The sequence below is a fragment of the Lycium barbarum genome, chromosome 4, assembly GCF_019175385.1.
Source record: "Lycium barbarum isolate Lr01 chromosome 4, ASM1917538v2, whole genome shotgun sequence".
NCBI classification, from domain to species: Eukaryota; Viridiplantae; Streptophyta; class Magnoliopsida; order Solanales; family Solanaceae; genus Lycium; species Lycium barbarum.
In genome coordinates this window covers 3,030,424-3,046,671 of record NC_083340.1, presented here as the reverse complement: position 1 = coordinate 3,046,671, position 16,248 = coordinate 3,030,424, and the positions used below count along the sequence as shown (strand labels likewise).

Sequence of the window (16,248 nt, the reverse complement as noted above, 5' to 3'; positions counted from 1 at the left end):
TTTTAAATCCTTTCCCTTGTACTCCATCCATACAAAATAAATGAATTTCTAACAAAGTCCAAATATGTATTAGTTGATTATTCCAATACTACCCTTCTGTCTAATAGTTTAACTTTTCAAACTCTCAACATTGACTATGTAAAATTAGAGGAATAGTCAATGTTGAGAGTTTGAAAAGTTAAACTATTAGACATAAGGGTAATATTGACAAATTACCCATTGATTAACTTTCTTAAGGGGTGTGTCACAACCCTAAAATTCATTTATTAGAACGGAGGAAATTTTCTTTAGTAACCAATGATTAATCTCTTTCTTAATTAAACAATGTTAACATAATTTAGTTAACACTTTCATACCACTAGTTAATACTCCATCCGGTTCAAAATAAGTGTCCATAGCCTTTAGTACACCCCTTAAGAAAATACTAATTTCTAAAACAATTTTTTTTTTTTACTAAACTACGGTTAATTAAGTACTACCTAGTACTCCCTCCGGATAAAAAAAAAAGTATCCACTTAGCCTTTTTTCTTAGATAAAAAAAAAGTGTCCACTCATTAAATCAAGAAACAATTAACCTTATCTTTTCAGATTTGCCCCTATTAAGTGTTATGTGATCAAATCTCAATGCCTATTTAATTAGGGGTTGTTTAGTCAATTTACATATTTTTTCTTAGAGTGAGTAGTTTCTTAAGGGGTGTGCAAATGGCTAGGTGAACTCTTTTTTTTGATCCGGAGGGAGTACTAATTAATATAGTTTCATGGTTACATTAAAAATTTATTTATCTAAATAGGGTAAATTTTGGAAAAAATAATAATTTAATTCTTTATTGATTATGTAAGTGGACACTTATTTTGAATCAAATTAAAAAGGCTAAATGGACACTTCTTATGAAACCGGAGGGAGTACAGTAAATTATACTCCCCTGTCCCAAAATAAGTGTTATCTTAGCAAAAAAAGATTTGTCCCAAAATAAGTGTTACCTTAGAAATTCAAGACAAAAATTGGAAAGTGTCGCACACTACATCCTTAGCATTAAAGAAGTAGTCCTATCTAATCTTGCTCAATTCTGAAAAAAACATCTACTAATAAATAGAGATAATTTAGTAAACTCTACATTATATTTATTGACTTCTTAAAGGACGTGATTTTTGCTAAGACGACACTTATTTTGAGATGGAGGAAATATCTTAGGGGTCGTTTGGTACACGGTATTAGCTGGGATATCGCAGCACTAACTGTGAGATTAATTTTGTACCATGTTTAATAGAGGATAAATTTATACTTTGTACCAAACAAAGTATAAAGTGCATCCCAGACATAAAGATGGGATATCCATATATATCCCATCTTATCCCGTTAATCTTGGGATTATTTTATCCCATCTCCTAGATGAGATAAATTAGTCCCAAGAGATGGGATAAATTAGTCCCAGGATTATAATCCTGGGATAATTTGGAGATGGGATAAATTAGTCCCAAGAGATGGGATAAATTAGTCCCAAGATTATAATCCTGGGATAATTTTATCTACGTACCAAACGACCCTTTATAGTATTAATTATTTTTCTTAATAAGTGTGAAAGAAAGCTAAAAACCCCACTTAATTGGGAACTTTATTCTTCGAAACAACAAGAGGCTCTACAGATCCAAAGCAGCAAAGATTTAGATGCTGTAATCTACTCCCTGTCGATATGTACAATTGTTGACATTTCAAGAAAAGTGGCAAAATTTGAAGACATCAACGTCCACCCAAAATTAAAGTGCCTGTCTTCATCAAAACTGGATATCATTAACTAACCAGAATTAACTGAGCATTTAGAAAACAAGAGAACAGTTTATACAGCTAGGTTTTGCCCAAAATGAACAGCAACACAAAAGTTGGCTTCATACACACCAAAATACCAATACATATGCATTTTCAACTAATTATTAAAGCCAAATGTAAATCATCCTAGCTATAGTAATATTAGCAGTATTGATTTTACATAATCGTATTTAGTTTATGGCATCATACTCGCTCCAAATGATAAAAAGAAGCAAATTTTAACGATCAAATTGGCCAATGACCACTAGAATATTGACAATATTACCCTTTTGCTAATCAAAGGGTAATTTGACAATATTACCCATTTACTTTTCTTAAAAGTAGAAATAGACAAATAGTTAGCCCTCTTTAGACTTTGAAAAATTCATTTATTTTAGACCAAAGAAAAAATTGCTACAAATTAACTCTCTCCGGATAAAAAAGAGTGTTCACTTAGTCATTTGCACATCCCTTAAAAATAACTCCTATTTAACTTTTAGCACCTTACTCACTTCAAGTGACAAAAAGAACCAATTTTTAACAGGAAATCATCATGAACCAGAAATTAACTGATCATTAGAAAACAAACACAAATATATATATATATATATATATATATATATATATATATATATATATATATATATATATATATATATATATATAGTCTTGCCCAAAATGAATAGCAATACAAAACATATGCTTTTTCAACAAAGCTAAAAAGTAAACGGAAAAGGGCCAAAATTACCCCTGAACTTTGAAAAATAGTTCATCCATGCCCTTCGTTATACTTTAGGGCACATTATACTCTTACCGTTATACTTTGGGCCAAATATGCCCTTGAGTATAACGGAGTGCCACGTGTCGGTCTCTCAGTGGCCAACTTATTTCCCCTCTTATTTTTTCATCCGGATCAAACAAATACAGATCCGACCCAATCAATTTAGTACCCGACCCGTCAATAACATATCATACCCAAATAAACCTAAACCTAATCCATCAATAACACATCTAACGCTGCTCTCTTTCTCTTTCTCTCTCTAAAAAATGCATACCACCTCTCTCTATCGTCGTCAACCTCCATTTCATCATCAAATATTGTACATATATGCGTTTATCTGCTGCTGTTGTTATTAATAAGGTTCTTATTGGAAGAAGGTTCTTCATAAACTCCATAATCTTCGTTTATATGCTACTGCTACTGTTGTATTTTCAGTTTTTTAAAGGCTTGTTGCGGATTGTTAAGTCTTAACATTAATGGATGTTGATTATTTTTTTTTTTTGAAATCTGGGGTTTTGCCCAACGTTAATGTTTGTTGAAATCTGGGGTTTTGCCCAACAGTTTTATACTCCTAGTTTATTATCAGTTGTTTGTTTTTCCCCCCTTTTCTTTGTGGTTCTGATATGGTTCCGAGGGGGATAGACAGCAGCGCAAATTTCATTTGTTGTTACCCTATGCTTGACTTAATCAATTTTAAAAAATAATTCCTTTTCATTTTTGGCGATAGACAATAATGAGAACTTGATTTGCTGTTTAGGCTAGATCATTTTGGGAGTTAGAAAATAAGTTTTGTCCAGAGTCTTATTTTGTCTACTCATTTACATTAACTTTTACTTACTAATTAATTGCAGCTTATTAAGATGATAAAAGTCAACTTATTCTTCCATCATGGTGGTGATTGGATTCGAGAACCACATGTATTGTATGAAAAAAAATGGGTTCACTATTGGAGAGAGTATGATCCTGATCTCTTGTCTTATATTGACATTGTAAATGAGTACACTTTCCATTTAGGATTTGTAGGTGTCCAACAATTAATTGTTGCTGGACCATCTGGAAAGTACTTTGAATTAGAAGGTGATGAAGGTATTAGGAAATTATTATCATTTGTCTCCGAAGAATACCATGTCATTCATTTCTTTGCTACTGATGAATGTGAAATAGTTGTGCATGTTCCAAATATTCTACAAAGTGATGAATCATTTTTCTTAGTACCTAATTTTGTTACTGAAGTTGGGACAGATTGTAGTGACACTGAGGATGATAATGGTATGGCATTTGATTGTCCAGAATATGATAGTGAGGAATTAGAGAGACTTGCTACCCACAAGAGAAGACCCTTTTCTAAGGCCCATAGTGATTTCTGAATTTTCCACAAGACTTCAAATGAGGTAGAAAACACAAAAATCAATAGGTAGAAGGGCAATAAACTTTAGAGGTGATCACAATGGTGTTAGTGAGGCAACCAATCTTCTAGTCTCATTAACAAGCTTAACTTGGCAAGGGAATGATACAGTTACTACCAGCCAGTAGGATTGGGAAATTGAATCCAAGAAGGGGACCTAACAATTGATTTAGCTTTATGAAATGTTATTGTTTTTTGTGAATTATGGTGATGTAATTACTGCTTAAGACTGGGGTGTATTAGTTTTTGGGGTTATAGTGTGGCATCCATACAACTATTGGCTTATTTTGTGTTGTGGTTGACAATTTCTTTAGCATATTTATGGTATTTGAAATGTCCAGTTGTTTTGTCGAATTGAATTATGTTTAGTTTTACCGAAATGTTGATGAATGTCTAGTTGTGTTGTTGAGTTGAAATATGCAGTTGTAATGTGCAAAAACTGCAGTTGTGCAGTTGAAATGTGTATGAAGTGTAGTAAATTGAGATATGCAGAAAGAGTGCAAAACTGTGTTGAAATGTGCAAAAATGTGTTAAAATGTGCAGAAATTGTGTTAAAATGTGCAGAAACTGTGATGAAATGTGCAGATACTGTGTTGGTTATGTGCAGAAACTGTGTTAAAATATGCAGAAACTGTGTTGAAATGTGCAGAAATTGTGCTAAAATGTGCAGAAATTGTGTTAAAATGTGCAGAAACTGTATTAAAATGTGCAGGAATTGTGTTAAAATGTGCAGAAAATGTGTTGGAATGTGCAGAAACTGTGTTGGTTATGTGCAGAAACTGTGTTAAAATATGGAGAAAATGTATTGAAATTTGCAGAAAATGTGTTAAAATGTGCAGAAAATGTGTTAGAATGTGCAGAAACTATGTTAAAATGTGCAGAAACTGTGTTGAAATGTGCAGAAAGTATGCTAAAATGTGCAGAAACTGTGTTAAAATGTGCAGAAACTGTAATAGAATGTGCAGAAACTGTGTTGGAATGTGCAGAAATTGTGTTGAAATGTGCAGAAACTGTGATAGAATGTGCAGAAATTGTGTTGAAATGTGCATAAACTGTGTTAGAATGTGCAGAAACTGTGTTGAAATGTGCAGAAACTGTGTTAGAATGTGCAGAAACTATGTTCAAATATGCAGAAACTGTGTTAAAATGTGCAGAAACTGTGTTAGAATGTGCAGAAACTGTGTTGAAATGTGCAGTTAGAATGTGCAGAAACTGTGTTGAAATGTGCAGAAACTGTGTTAAAATGTGCAGTTAGAATGTGCAGAAACTGTGTTGAAATGTGCAGAAACTGTGTTGAATTGTGCAGAAATTGTGTTAAAATGTGCAGAAATTGTATTGGTTATGTGCAGAAACTGTGTTAAAATGTGCAGAAATTGTATTAAAATGTGCAGAAACTGTGTTAAAATGTGCAGAAATTGTATTGGTTATGTGCAGAAACTGTGTTAAAATGTGCAGAAACTGTGTTGTTTAATACCAACAGGTGCCTGTATTTTCATTGTTAAATTAGGGGTTTGAGTTTTTGTTTAATACCAACAGGTGCTTACAATTAATTTTCATCATTGAAAAAAGAAGTAGAGAAATGAGCATGTACAATTGGAGGCAAACATATATTTTGTTCCCATATGATATCATTTATAGGAGCTGTTACAGGCACTTCATTCAAGTATTGGAAACAAAACATCATAGCTTTAGAGAATCATAGACACAAAAAGCTCCCTAAAAGCAAATTTACACATAATATTAGCAACACTAAATTAGCAAATTTACACATACAATAACAACAACAAACTAGCTTACATACCAATACTTTAACTCCTAAACAGACACTTCTACTCCTAAACATCGTCATCTACCAAAACAAGCCTTTCACTTCTATTACTAGACCAAGCATAATTCATCCCAAATTAGCGACAAAAAAATCCAACTAATACGGCCAATGAAATCATAAACAACATCTTCAACTTCAACATCTTCTCTTCCAATTCCCTTAATTTGTTCACTTGAGAGTTATTTATAGCCTCCAAGTTATGCACCTTTTTCTTCAAGTTGTCTCTTTCGAGCTTAACTGCATTCAACGACTCTCTTAAATTGTCCATCTTCACCGTAGCCACTCCCAATTTACCCTTCAAATCACTTATTTCCAATAAAGCATTGTCTACAAAATTATCTTGCCACTCCCAAAAATCACAATTTTCAGCCTGTCCAAACCAATAAAATATGAAAAAATGATCAACACTTTAATGAAACAACAAAAATAAGACTCTGGACAAATAATTCAATAATAACACTTACCTTAGGTTTAGGACACTTATAGAATATCCTACCAGGATTTGAAGGTGTTAAACAACACAGTTTCTGCACATTTTAACACAATTTCTGCACATTTCAACACAGTTTCTGCACATTTCAACTAACACAGTTTCTGCACATTTTAACACAGTTTCTGCACATTTTAACACAATTTCTGCACATTTCAACACATTTTCTGCATATTTTAACACAGTTTCTGCACATAACCAACACAGTTTCTGCACATTTTAACACAGTTTCTGCACATTTCAACTAACACAGTTTCTGCACATTCTAACACATTTTATGCACATTTTAACACAGTTTCTGCACATTTCAACACATTTTCTGCATATTTTAACACAGTTTCTGCACATAACCAACACAGTTTCTGCACATTTCAACACAGTTTCTGCATATTTCAACACCATTGTGGTCACCTCTAAAGCTTATTGCCCTTCTACCTGTTGGTTCTTGTGCTTTCTGCCTCGTTTGAAGTCTTGTGGAAAATTTAGAAATCACTATGGGCCTTAGAAAAGGGTCTTCATCATCTTCCTCAACTGAAGTATATTCAAAGTTAGGAAATGGGGTGCTGCTACTAGAATCAACAAACAAACCAAGAAATGGACCCGAATTTAAAATGGAAAAGGAAACAACAACAACAGCACCAGTTGAACGCATATATGTACAATCACTACCTTCTTGAGGATTTAAATGAACTGAATTCAGAACATGAAAAACCTAGGGTTTCTAATAGAGAAGTCAGCTATGGAGGTTGAAGACGATAGAGAGATGTCTGCGTTTTTTTAGAGAGAGAGAGAGAGAGAAGAGAGAGAGAGCAGCGTTATTGATGGGTTAGGTTTAGGTTTATTTGGGTATGATATGTTATTGACGGGTCGGGTACTAAATTGATTGGGTCGGATCTGTATTTGTTTGATCCGGATGAAAAAATAAGAGGGGAAATAAGTTGGCCACTGAGAGACCGACACGTGGCACTCCGTTATACTGAAGGGCATATTTGGCCCAAAGTATAACGGTAAGGATATAATTGGCCCTAAAGTATAACGAAGGGCATGGATAAACTGTTTTTCAAAGTTCAGGCGTAATTTTGGCCCTTTTCCGAAAAGTAAATCGCCCAAGCAATAGTAAACATTAGCAGTAGTAATTTTACATAACCCTATTTAACTTTTAGCACCTCACTCACTCCAAATTGGAAAAACAACCGCTTTTTAACGATCAAAAGGGCCCTTGGAATCTAACTGACTGCAAAGAGTCAGGCATGATCAAAATCCACCAAAAATTAAAATGCCTGTTTGAATTAAAACAGGATAACATCAATGAACCAGAAAATAACATTGAAAAACAAGAGAACTGATATATAGCTAGGTCTTACCCAACATGAACAGCCACACAAAAGTTGGCTACAAACCTTTTTCATCTAAAGCTAAAAAGTAAATCGTCCTAGCGATAGTAATAATATTAGCAGTAGTAATTTCACATAATCCTATTTTAACTTTTAGCACCGTACTCACTCCAAATTGCAAAAAGAGTCGGGCATGATCAAAATAATCCACCAAAGATTAAATGTCTATCTAAATTAGAACAGGATATCATCAATGAACCAGAAAATAACATTACAAAACCAAGAGAAAGATATATAGCTAGGTCTTGCCCAAAATGAACAGCAACACAAAAGTTGGTTACACCTTTTTCAACTGAAGCTAAAAAGTACTAAATCATCCTAGCAATAGTAACATTAGCAGTAGTAATTTTACATAACCCTATTTAACTTTTAGCACCTTTCTCACTCCAAATTGCAAACAGAACCAATTTTTAACGATCAAAAGGGCCACTGGAATCAAGCTGTCTGCAAAGAGTCAGGTACGTAAGATAAAGAACACGGTCCTTAGCACCAGTCCTGTGATTCTTGTTATGTTTGCAGAAATATTTGAGCTGTTCAAGTGTACAACAACCAAGAAACTGTCCCAATAACAAAAATAGCCAATTAATCTCTTTCTTCTTTGTTGCTATAATAGGTTTCACACTATTCTCTTGTTTACAAAACTTGCACGTTGGAAAAATAGGGTTCATCCATATATCTGGTGCACGGTCATGCATGGAAGCTTTATTTAACGCAATAAAGGTTCCAATTTGCTCGAATTTTTCGCGCAAATTAAACTCCATTTCGTATTTTTTCTCACACCTTTTGCATTGAACGTCACCTTTGATAGTAAATATTTGATTAGAGTATAGTACGTTGAGACTATGAACTATTGCTCGTTTATTAGTTGCCCATGGATAAGGTGGTGAAACGGTGTCGTTTTTTGATATATTTGATAGCTTTCGCTTACGTGGCCTGCGTTGTTGTGGTGGTGGTGGTGGGGGTTGTACATGGGGCTGTGGGGGTTGTACGGTGGGAGAAGGAAAAGAAAGAGACAATGTGAGCAAGTTATTGTCGATTTCATGGTTGTTGTTGTTGTCGTCCCTAGACATTTTTTTTTTTTGCTGTTAAGGAAATAATGGAACTTTATTTTGATGGGATATTTATAGTGCAAAGAGATGCGAATAAAAAGGAAAGGGGAAGGGTTTGTTATTATGTGTAAAATGTACGATGTACGAGTAGATAAAGACGAAAGAAACAGAGTACGGTAGTAATTCCATTTGGTTTAGACTTCTTTCTTTTTGAATTTCGAAAAAATGCCCTCTTGAATTCTGTTGAAGTTGGGAATGAATTTATGATGTTTTTATACGCGCTTCGCGCGGTGCATTAGTCGGTTTTTAAGTTACAAATGTTAATTAGTTTTTCCATGTCATATCCCAAAAAAAAAAAAAAAAATTCGTTATTGCAATTCTAATTTTTTTCATCACTCTTAAGTAACTAATATCACAAGCATATCTCTTCTAGAAGTTACTTTCAGCAAATGTAAAAATGTTCGAAGCAAGGGCATTAGTCAATTTTTAAGTCACAAATGTTAATTAGTTTTTCTATGTCATATCCCAAAAAAAAAAAAAAAAAGATTTGCTTGTTGCAATTCTAATTTTTTTCATCACTGAAGAAACTATTATCATAAGCATCTCTTCTAGAAGTTACTTTCAGCAAATGTAAAAATGTTGCTGCAAGAGATATCATATTCAGTTCCGGTTAAGTTCATTTTGGATTTACTTAATTAATCTTTTTAACTTCTCTGATTGGGGAAAAATTGAACCATTTCAAATTTATTTTTACTCAGCCTTTTCAAGAACATGTGGGTGTCCCAATTCCTTGCTCAAGTAAAGGATTAGGCAGTGATTATTCTTGCTGTGTTTTAAACATCCAAAATTCCTATCCCCAATAGCTAATGATTCAATATACTTCGATGAACCAAACTACACCATAAACCAATACCAAGCCTCCAGTAGCTAATGATAAAAATATACTTTGATGAACCAAAGTACTGAACTGAACCTTGAATCATCTTCAGGGTGGGGGGTTTGGGCCGGGGGGGGGGGGGGGGGATGCAAATGTTTGTATCAAACTGTCTACTACTTCTTCATCTGTATATGCTCCATATGAAACACCGTCCTCATCACTCTCCTCCACCAGTTGTTCTATGTCATTTTGGATGTTAGGGCCATGCCTTTGGTTCAGTCCAGTGTTCATTCTGTCTTCTATGGAGCCCAAGTCTACCATGATCATGCCACCTTTATTTTATTTGTCAGCAGTGTTGAGGCTAATAGGGGCCAATGTATCTTGTGTCCCAGTATTGTCTTGTGTCTTTGTTCTCTTATCTTCCTCCTGCAGATCACCAATATCCTGAATTTCCTAATATTGTGTGTCTCTCTAGCCTGTCAATGATGATGTGTTTATCCACTCCTGTTTTTAGATTGTTCATTGCAATATTCTTGTTCTTCTGCTTATTCCATAGCATATTCTTCACTTTCAAAGTGTTCATAGCATATTCTTGATCACAAAGTGGATATAATTACAACCAGATCAATCAACTGCACAATTAATTCGCATAAACATGAATTCATGATTACGAAATGGCACAAAGAGATGTCATAATACATAAATAAACGATGGCGTGTATTTTAAGTTTGGAGTTCTATAATCTATAGAGATTCTGCATAATGACCTTGAAGGAGTAGGAAAAGCATAGAAATGAGATGTAGCTCTTCACAAAGGGGAAATCATTCTAACCTTTCACAAAAAAGAAATTAAATTTAGCCGGCAAAAAGTAAAATGAAACTTTACTCTTAAAGCTACGTAAATATAAAAGCGAATAAAATATTCAAGACAAAAATTAAAAGAAAAGTTATGTATCCGCTTCTAAATTATAAATAGATAAGAAAAGATTAGTGATGCTTTATCAAAACATACATTGTTTGATTAGTTCTGTCAAGAACTCATGACTACTAAAGCTAACAATGACTTTGAAGTTAATGATCTTACCTTGTTTCATGTAGAGTACAACTATTCTTACTCAAGGTTCCACAAAGTTACCATACAACACTACTGACCAAAGGTCAACTTCAAAGTTCAAACCTTGTCACATATTTGTTGGTTACTGCAACACAAAGCAGTTACGAATATGTTCCACAATCAATTATCAGGACCCTGCCAAGAGTTGATAGTCTTTTGTCTACTTTTGTCTAGCTTCTTATAAAATCAAATACAGTTGAACTCTTTAGTAGAGGGCAGCCGTGTGTATAATTGAAATAATAGGTCGCAATATCTGAAATAATACTCAAACTACAAATTCACGAATCATATGAAATGCTTCCTCAAACCAAGGCCGCCACCTACTGTCCCAAACAATTACCATCTACCCTACAAAAAAAACATCAATATATTATAGCACCTACTTTATAATTTTTTTGACGCTATTTCAGTTTTATTTATTTCAATTACAACAGCGGAGAGAATTCACTTAACGTGTACAAATCTAACCAGCTATCCTACAAGACAGAAGAATCTCAAACCATTTAAATAAAACCCATGGAAACTGATACTATATGTTCAAACACTCGGCTACTCAAGGAAAATAAGAAAAGAACTAAGCGCGTCTTTGGTACCCAACCACAATTTCAAGACAAAGTCTCCTAACTTCTAGAGTTAACTGTTTCACACGTAAATTCAACTATTATTCATCTTTTCAACTCCTTGTTTTCAAAATTTTCGGATGGCTCATCCTTTGTATCCTTTTAAGAGTAGTATCTTTGTGACTGCCTTATGTCCATACTGCCTAGGTAAGACCTTTCAGGTTGCAGAGAAATAATCATTTCATTTATGTTGTGAAAGATGATGTCAAGTCTAAGAGTGTCTAGAATATAGAGTGCTACATACTTGAGTGTATGTTGGCGACTTATCTCACCCGATATATAGCCTGGTCAATCTTAACTTACCGAACGTAATTATTGTTCTGGAGCAATTAGCTCATCCTGCTACTACATCAAAAAGCAAATTAAGATTTCAGAAGCATATATTATGAGACACAAGCCTTTAGCATATATTATGAGACACAAGCCTTTAACATTCACAGTTAATGCATTTGGTTATGTAGTCACTCCGCATAAAGGGATAAGTTCAATGATCAATGATTTGCTTTGCACTGTGGTTGAAGATTCATTTTAACAGTTCTTTTCTTTTCCTCATACCTCATTGTTCACTAAAGAGAGTATTAGATTATGACGTCGTTATATGTACCTTAATTTCTTCTTGGAACCAATGCACAAAGATTTAAAAGTATCTCCATACTTGGCGATAACCATTTGTAGTAGCAATTTTCCTTCCTCTTGGTGCCATAGACATCTTAAACCAAACGAAGGAATCAGAATTTAGAGCCATGAACTACACCTCAAAATGTCACCATCAACTCTACCAAAATGTGCTCAAATAGTACCTGGTCTTGTATCTTTTTGTCAAAGATGACACATCCTAACTCCAACCTAACTAAATTCTTCCATCATGACAAGACTAACCAGTCTATACGCTCCAAAATGGTAATTACCAATACCTTGTAGCTGTTTGCTTACCTGGAACAGAAAGCAAAACAAACTGAACTTTTTTGCAGTATCTACTAACAGTAGAATGTTAACATATGATGTCATTGTGTATTTACAGAAGTTGATAGAATGTTGTGGTTGTGGAGTCGGATTCCATCACAATATTTGAAAAACATGAGAAAAATTCAATATCATTTCAAACTTAAAAAATAAAATTCTTGATGAATTATCTCGAATTCCTTTAAACTGATTTTGCTATCGAAAGGAATTAGTTCAACTTAATGCATATTGATATATTTTTTTAATTCAAATTTTCAGAATCATGCCAAAGAATGCACGTCTTAGAACAAAAGCGCAACACTATAGCAGTCATAATTTTAACCTTTCGCTACTATTCATGTCAGAGTTGAACAAATCAGCCTTAAAAAGCTTCACAATCATATTGCAGAACTCATGTTCCTCCTCGTCATGATCAACAATTACACATTACACCCATCTTTATCCTTAATCAGTGGTTAAAGTATTCCTCAATCTTGATCATACCTTCAAACTGATAAAAAGATCTAAAGCGGACAACTTTTAACACAAGAGATGTAAGCACTATAAACCTATATAACTATGTTTTAACATATTTTAAGTACTAAGACTAACAACTGTTTCTCTTTCTGCTATTGTATTTCTTTAAATGAGTCAAATATCATTTTGAACTCTACTCACCAGTCTTATAGCCAGATATGTATTAGTACTAAAAAGATGACATTTCAAGTCTATGAAGTTTCATGGATTTAGAATTTGGAGAATAAACATTTTCCTGCCAAACAATAGCTATTTGTGCACCATCCAATTGAAAACTCTAATTGTGTAATCTGAAATGGAGAGAAAAGAAGAGCAGAAGAGTAAATTAATAAAGAGACACCTTGAGAAAAGTTGAATCAATTGCTGAGATTTGTATGTGTACATAGAACTGACAATGAACTAAACTTGCACTGATTTGTTTGACCATCCAGACCAAAAATCTTTGGCGGTCACCCCAACCACTGGCCCTGCGGGTGATTCAAATCCTCAAAAAAATTAGACTTCTTATGAAATAAATAAGGAGATCAAGGTTATCAGTTTCATCTGAGATGGAAGGACACAAAACTATACCTTTACAGTTGGTGGCGGTAGGATCATGTAATCCCTGATCAACAGGAGACGTTACTTGTTTTTTTTAAAAAACCAAATTCTAATCGATCCATACTTTATCCTATAGGTGAACTTTATTCCTGCAATGCTAGCATTCACAACACATTGAGATAGTGGAGGAAGTCCATTCCAAACTATTTATGCCACAGAGTAGAGTATATACGCAAAGAATCACATTGAAGGCAAGTGATGAAATAATAATTGACTTGGATTGATTCTTATCCTTATAATCTCAGTTATCAGCAACGCACAGGGGCGGATTTAAGTGGAGGTGAGGGTGTTCACCCGAACACCCTCGGCAAAAAATTGCATTGTATATATATGGTAGATTTTCTGTGTTTGTGTACATATATTAACTTTTGAACCCCCTGAAGTGGTCCAGACTATTCAAAATTGTCTTTAGCATCCTAGGTTCGATTCCCAGGGACAACATTATGTCTTATATTTAGCTTTTGTTGTTTTTTCGGACCCCCTGAGTGAAAATCCTGAATTCGCCACTGGCATTGTAAGTACAATGAATTGTCAAATAAATTTCAAGTTAATGTGGCAGAGACAAATTGTAAGATAACATAATTTTCAAGATTCATAACAATCGCGTGCTTCTTCTCCAAAACAGAACTGAACACTCCATGTATGGAAACTGAACATGCAAAGGTTTTAGGATATTAGAAGACTCTCCTCCATCCTGTTTACAATAAATGTCTTGTGGATTAAGTTCTTTCAAATTGGTTTGTCTACAGCTATAGCTACATTTCTTATAAATGTGTTGCATGTAACACATGGCAATCCAAATTTTTTCATTCAAAAATGGCTTTCAAGTATTTTACATAGGCAACTCACACAATTGGAGTCCAAGAGATATTGAGAAAACTTATACATTGTGAATAAACATAAAAAAGCACAATACAATTAATTGAAAGAGATTATTCGTGGGTTGTGAATAAATCCAAACTTTTCAATGTAAGTAAGAGACAAAGTACTCACCAGGCAACGAAGTGAATAAAGAAGGCATGCAGAGCAGAGTAGGCCGTACTTTTTACACGTATAGCATCGGAGAATGAGGAATCCAGGAGTTTTTGTAAGGGAGGAGAACGGTTAGAAACAATGGGAAGAAAGGAAAGGAAGCGCCTGTTAGAGTTTTGATTATCGGAAACATTAGCCTCTTCTGGGTTGCTTTAAGCAAGGCCCAAGGGTTGTGTGAGTTTTATTTAATTAAACAATTGATTTTTTTTTAGAAAAAGATAGTCATTCTGATCATAGAGGTCAGCGGCCATTTGCCTCCTTTTATATTGCTTGATGTCGTTTAATATGGGATCCATCCTTTAAGGGGTGCACTTTTTTTTTAACATTATTAGTTTGTATTATTTTTATGCATATAATATATATACATATACTATGTTCAAAACATAATTAATATAATATTATAATTTGTGCTCCGTATCTAAAATTTTATTATATTAGTGTTTGCTCCGAATACAAAGTCTGCACATATTTTTTAACATTATATTTTTTTTAATAAGGGGTTCACTTTTTTTTATATTGCTTGATTTTGTTAATATGGAGTCCACCTTTTTTTTTCCCCGTGAGTTTGGAGATGGTGGGTTCCACTTAATTTACTTCCTTTTTTTTTTTTTTTTAATATTGGTTGGCATTTTTTTTCTTTTATTTTTTAATATTGGTTGGTCTTTAATATGAGGACCACACTTTTTTTTAATGCTTAATTGGTTGGTATTTTTTTTTATTTTTTAATATTGGTTGGTGTTTAATATGGGGACCACACTTTTTTTTTTTAAATGCTTAACGGACGACGAAGCATGAGACCATTTTACTTGTCACGTTATTTTTTACACAATTTTTTAAGGAAACGTCAATTAGAATTAGAATTTCACTAATTTACCTTATTAATTATTTGATCTCCATTTAATATTATTTTTCCTTTTATGACATTAATCTCTTTTCACATTTATTAGAGTAAGGAAAAAAATGAAAAAGTAATTAAATTTTATCTTATTTTAATATATAAGTATTTTAAGTATGTTGTTATACAATAATTTCATTTGCTCTCACTAATGGGTTGATACGCATGTGGCAATAAATCCATCATTATTGATTTAATTGTTTGATTTTCTAAGCACTTTTATATTTTAAGTATGTTGCTGTACAATAATTTCATTTGCTCCCTCTAATGGGTTGATACGCATGTGGTAATGAATCCATCATTATGGATTTAATTTTTTAATTTTCTAAGCACTTTTTTTTAACATTATTTGTTTTTTTAATATGGAATTCACTTTTTTTTTAATATTGCTTGATTTTGTTAATATGAGATCCACTTTGTTTACCCCCATGAGTTTGAATGTGGTGGGTTCTACTTTTTTTCCCATGAGTTTGCATGTGCCGGGTTCTATTTTTTTTTTTTTTTAATATGAGTTTTTTTTTTGTATGTTGTTGTACAATAATTTCATTTACTCCCGCTAATAGGTTGATACGCATATGACAATAAATTCATCATTATTGATTTAATTGTTTGATTTTCTAAGCACTTTTTTTTAACATTGTTTGTTTTTTTAATATGGAATTCACTTTTTTTTTTTTTTAATATTGCTTGATTTTGTTAATATGAGATCCACTTTTTTTCCCCATGAGTTTGAATGTGGTGGATTCTCCTTAATGGTTGGTGTTTAATATGGGGCCTAGGGGTGTTCAAACGAGACCGAAAAACCGATCCGAACCGATAAACCAAGTCAAACCGATTTAATAAACCGAAAACCGGCTCGGTTTGGTTTGGTTTGGTTTTAG

The 16,248-nt window shown here is 33.4% G+C and overlaps 1 protein-coding gene across 5 annotated transcripts; it reads right to left on the bottom strand.

Moving 5' to 3' along the window:
• Nucleotides 1–7,955: 7,955 nt before the first annotated feature.
• LOC132634848 (uncharacterized) lies at nucleotides 7,956–14,701 on the bottom strand. 5 transcript variants are annotated; one of them, XM_060350960.1, is made up of 6 exons: nucleotides 14,434–14,700; nucleotides 13,411–13,537; nucleotides 13,181–13,307; nucleotides 12,162–12,294; nucleotides 11,966–12,070; nucleotides 7,956–10,260 (listed from the first exon to the last, which is right to left on the bottom strand). In XM_060350960.1, exon 6 carries the CDS (start codon nucleotides 8,770–8,772, stop codon nucleotides 8,113–8,115), a length of 660 nt encoding a protein of 219 aa, XP_060206943.1. In that variant the 5' UTR covers nucleotides 8,773–10,260; nucleotides 11,966–12,070; nucleotides 12,162–12,294; nucleotides 13,181–13,307; nucleotides 13,411–13,537; nucleotides 14,434–14,700; the 3' UTR covers nucleotides 7,956–8,112. The 5 variants fall into 5 exon arrangements, 3 of the variants coding, with proteins under 3 accessions (XP_060206943.1, XP_060206942.1, XP_060206944.1); XM_060350959.1 differs by having other exon boundaries at nucleotides 13,411–13,529; nucleotides 14,434–14,699; XR_009580358.1 differs by lacking the exon at nucleotides 7,956–10,260 and adding an exon at nucleotides 10,786–11,089 and having other exon boundaries at nucleotides 13,411–13,529; nucleotides 14,434–14,666.
• Between the last annotated feature and the right edge of the window lie 1,547 nt (nucleotides 14,702–16,248).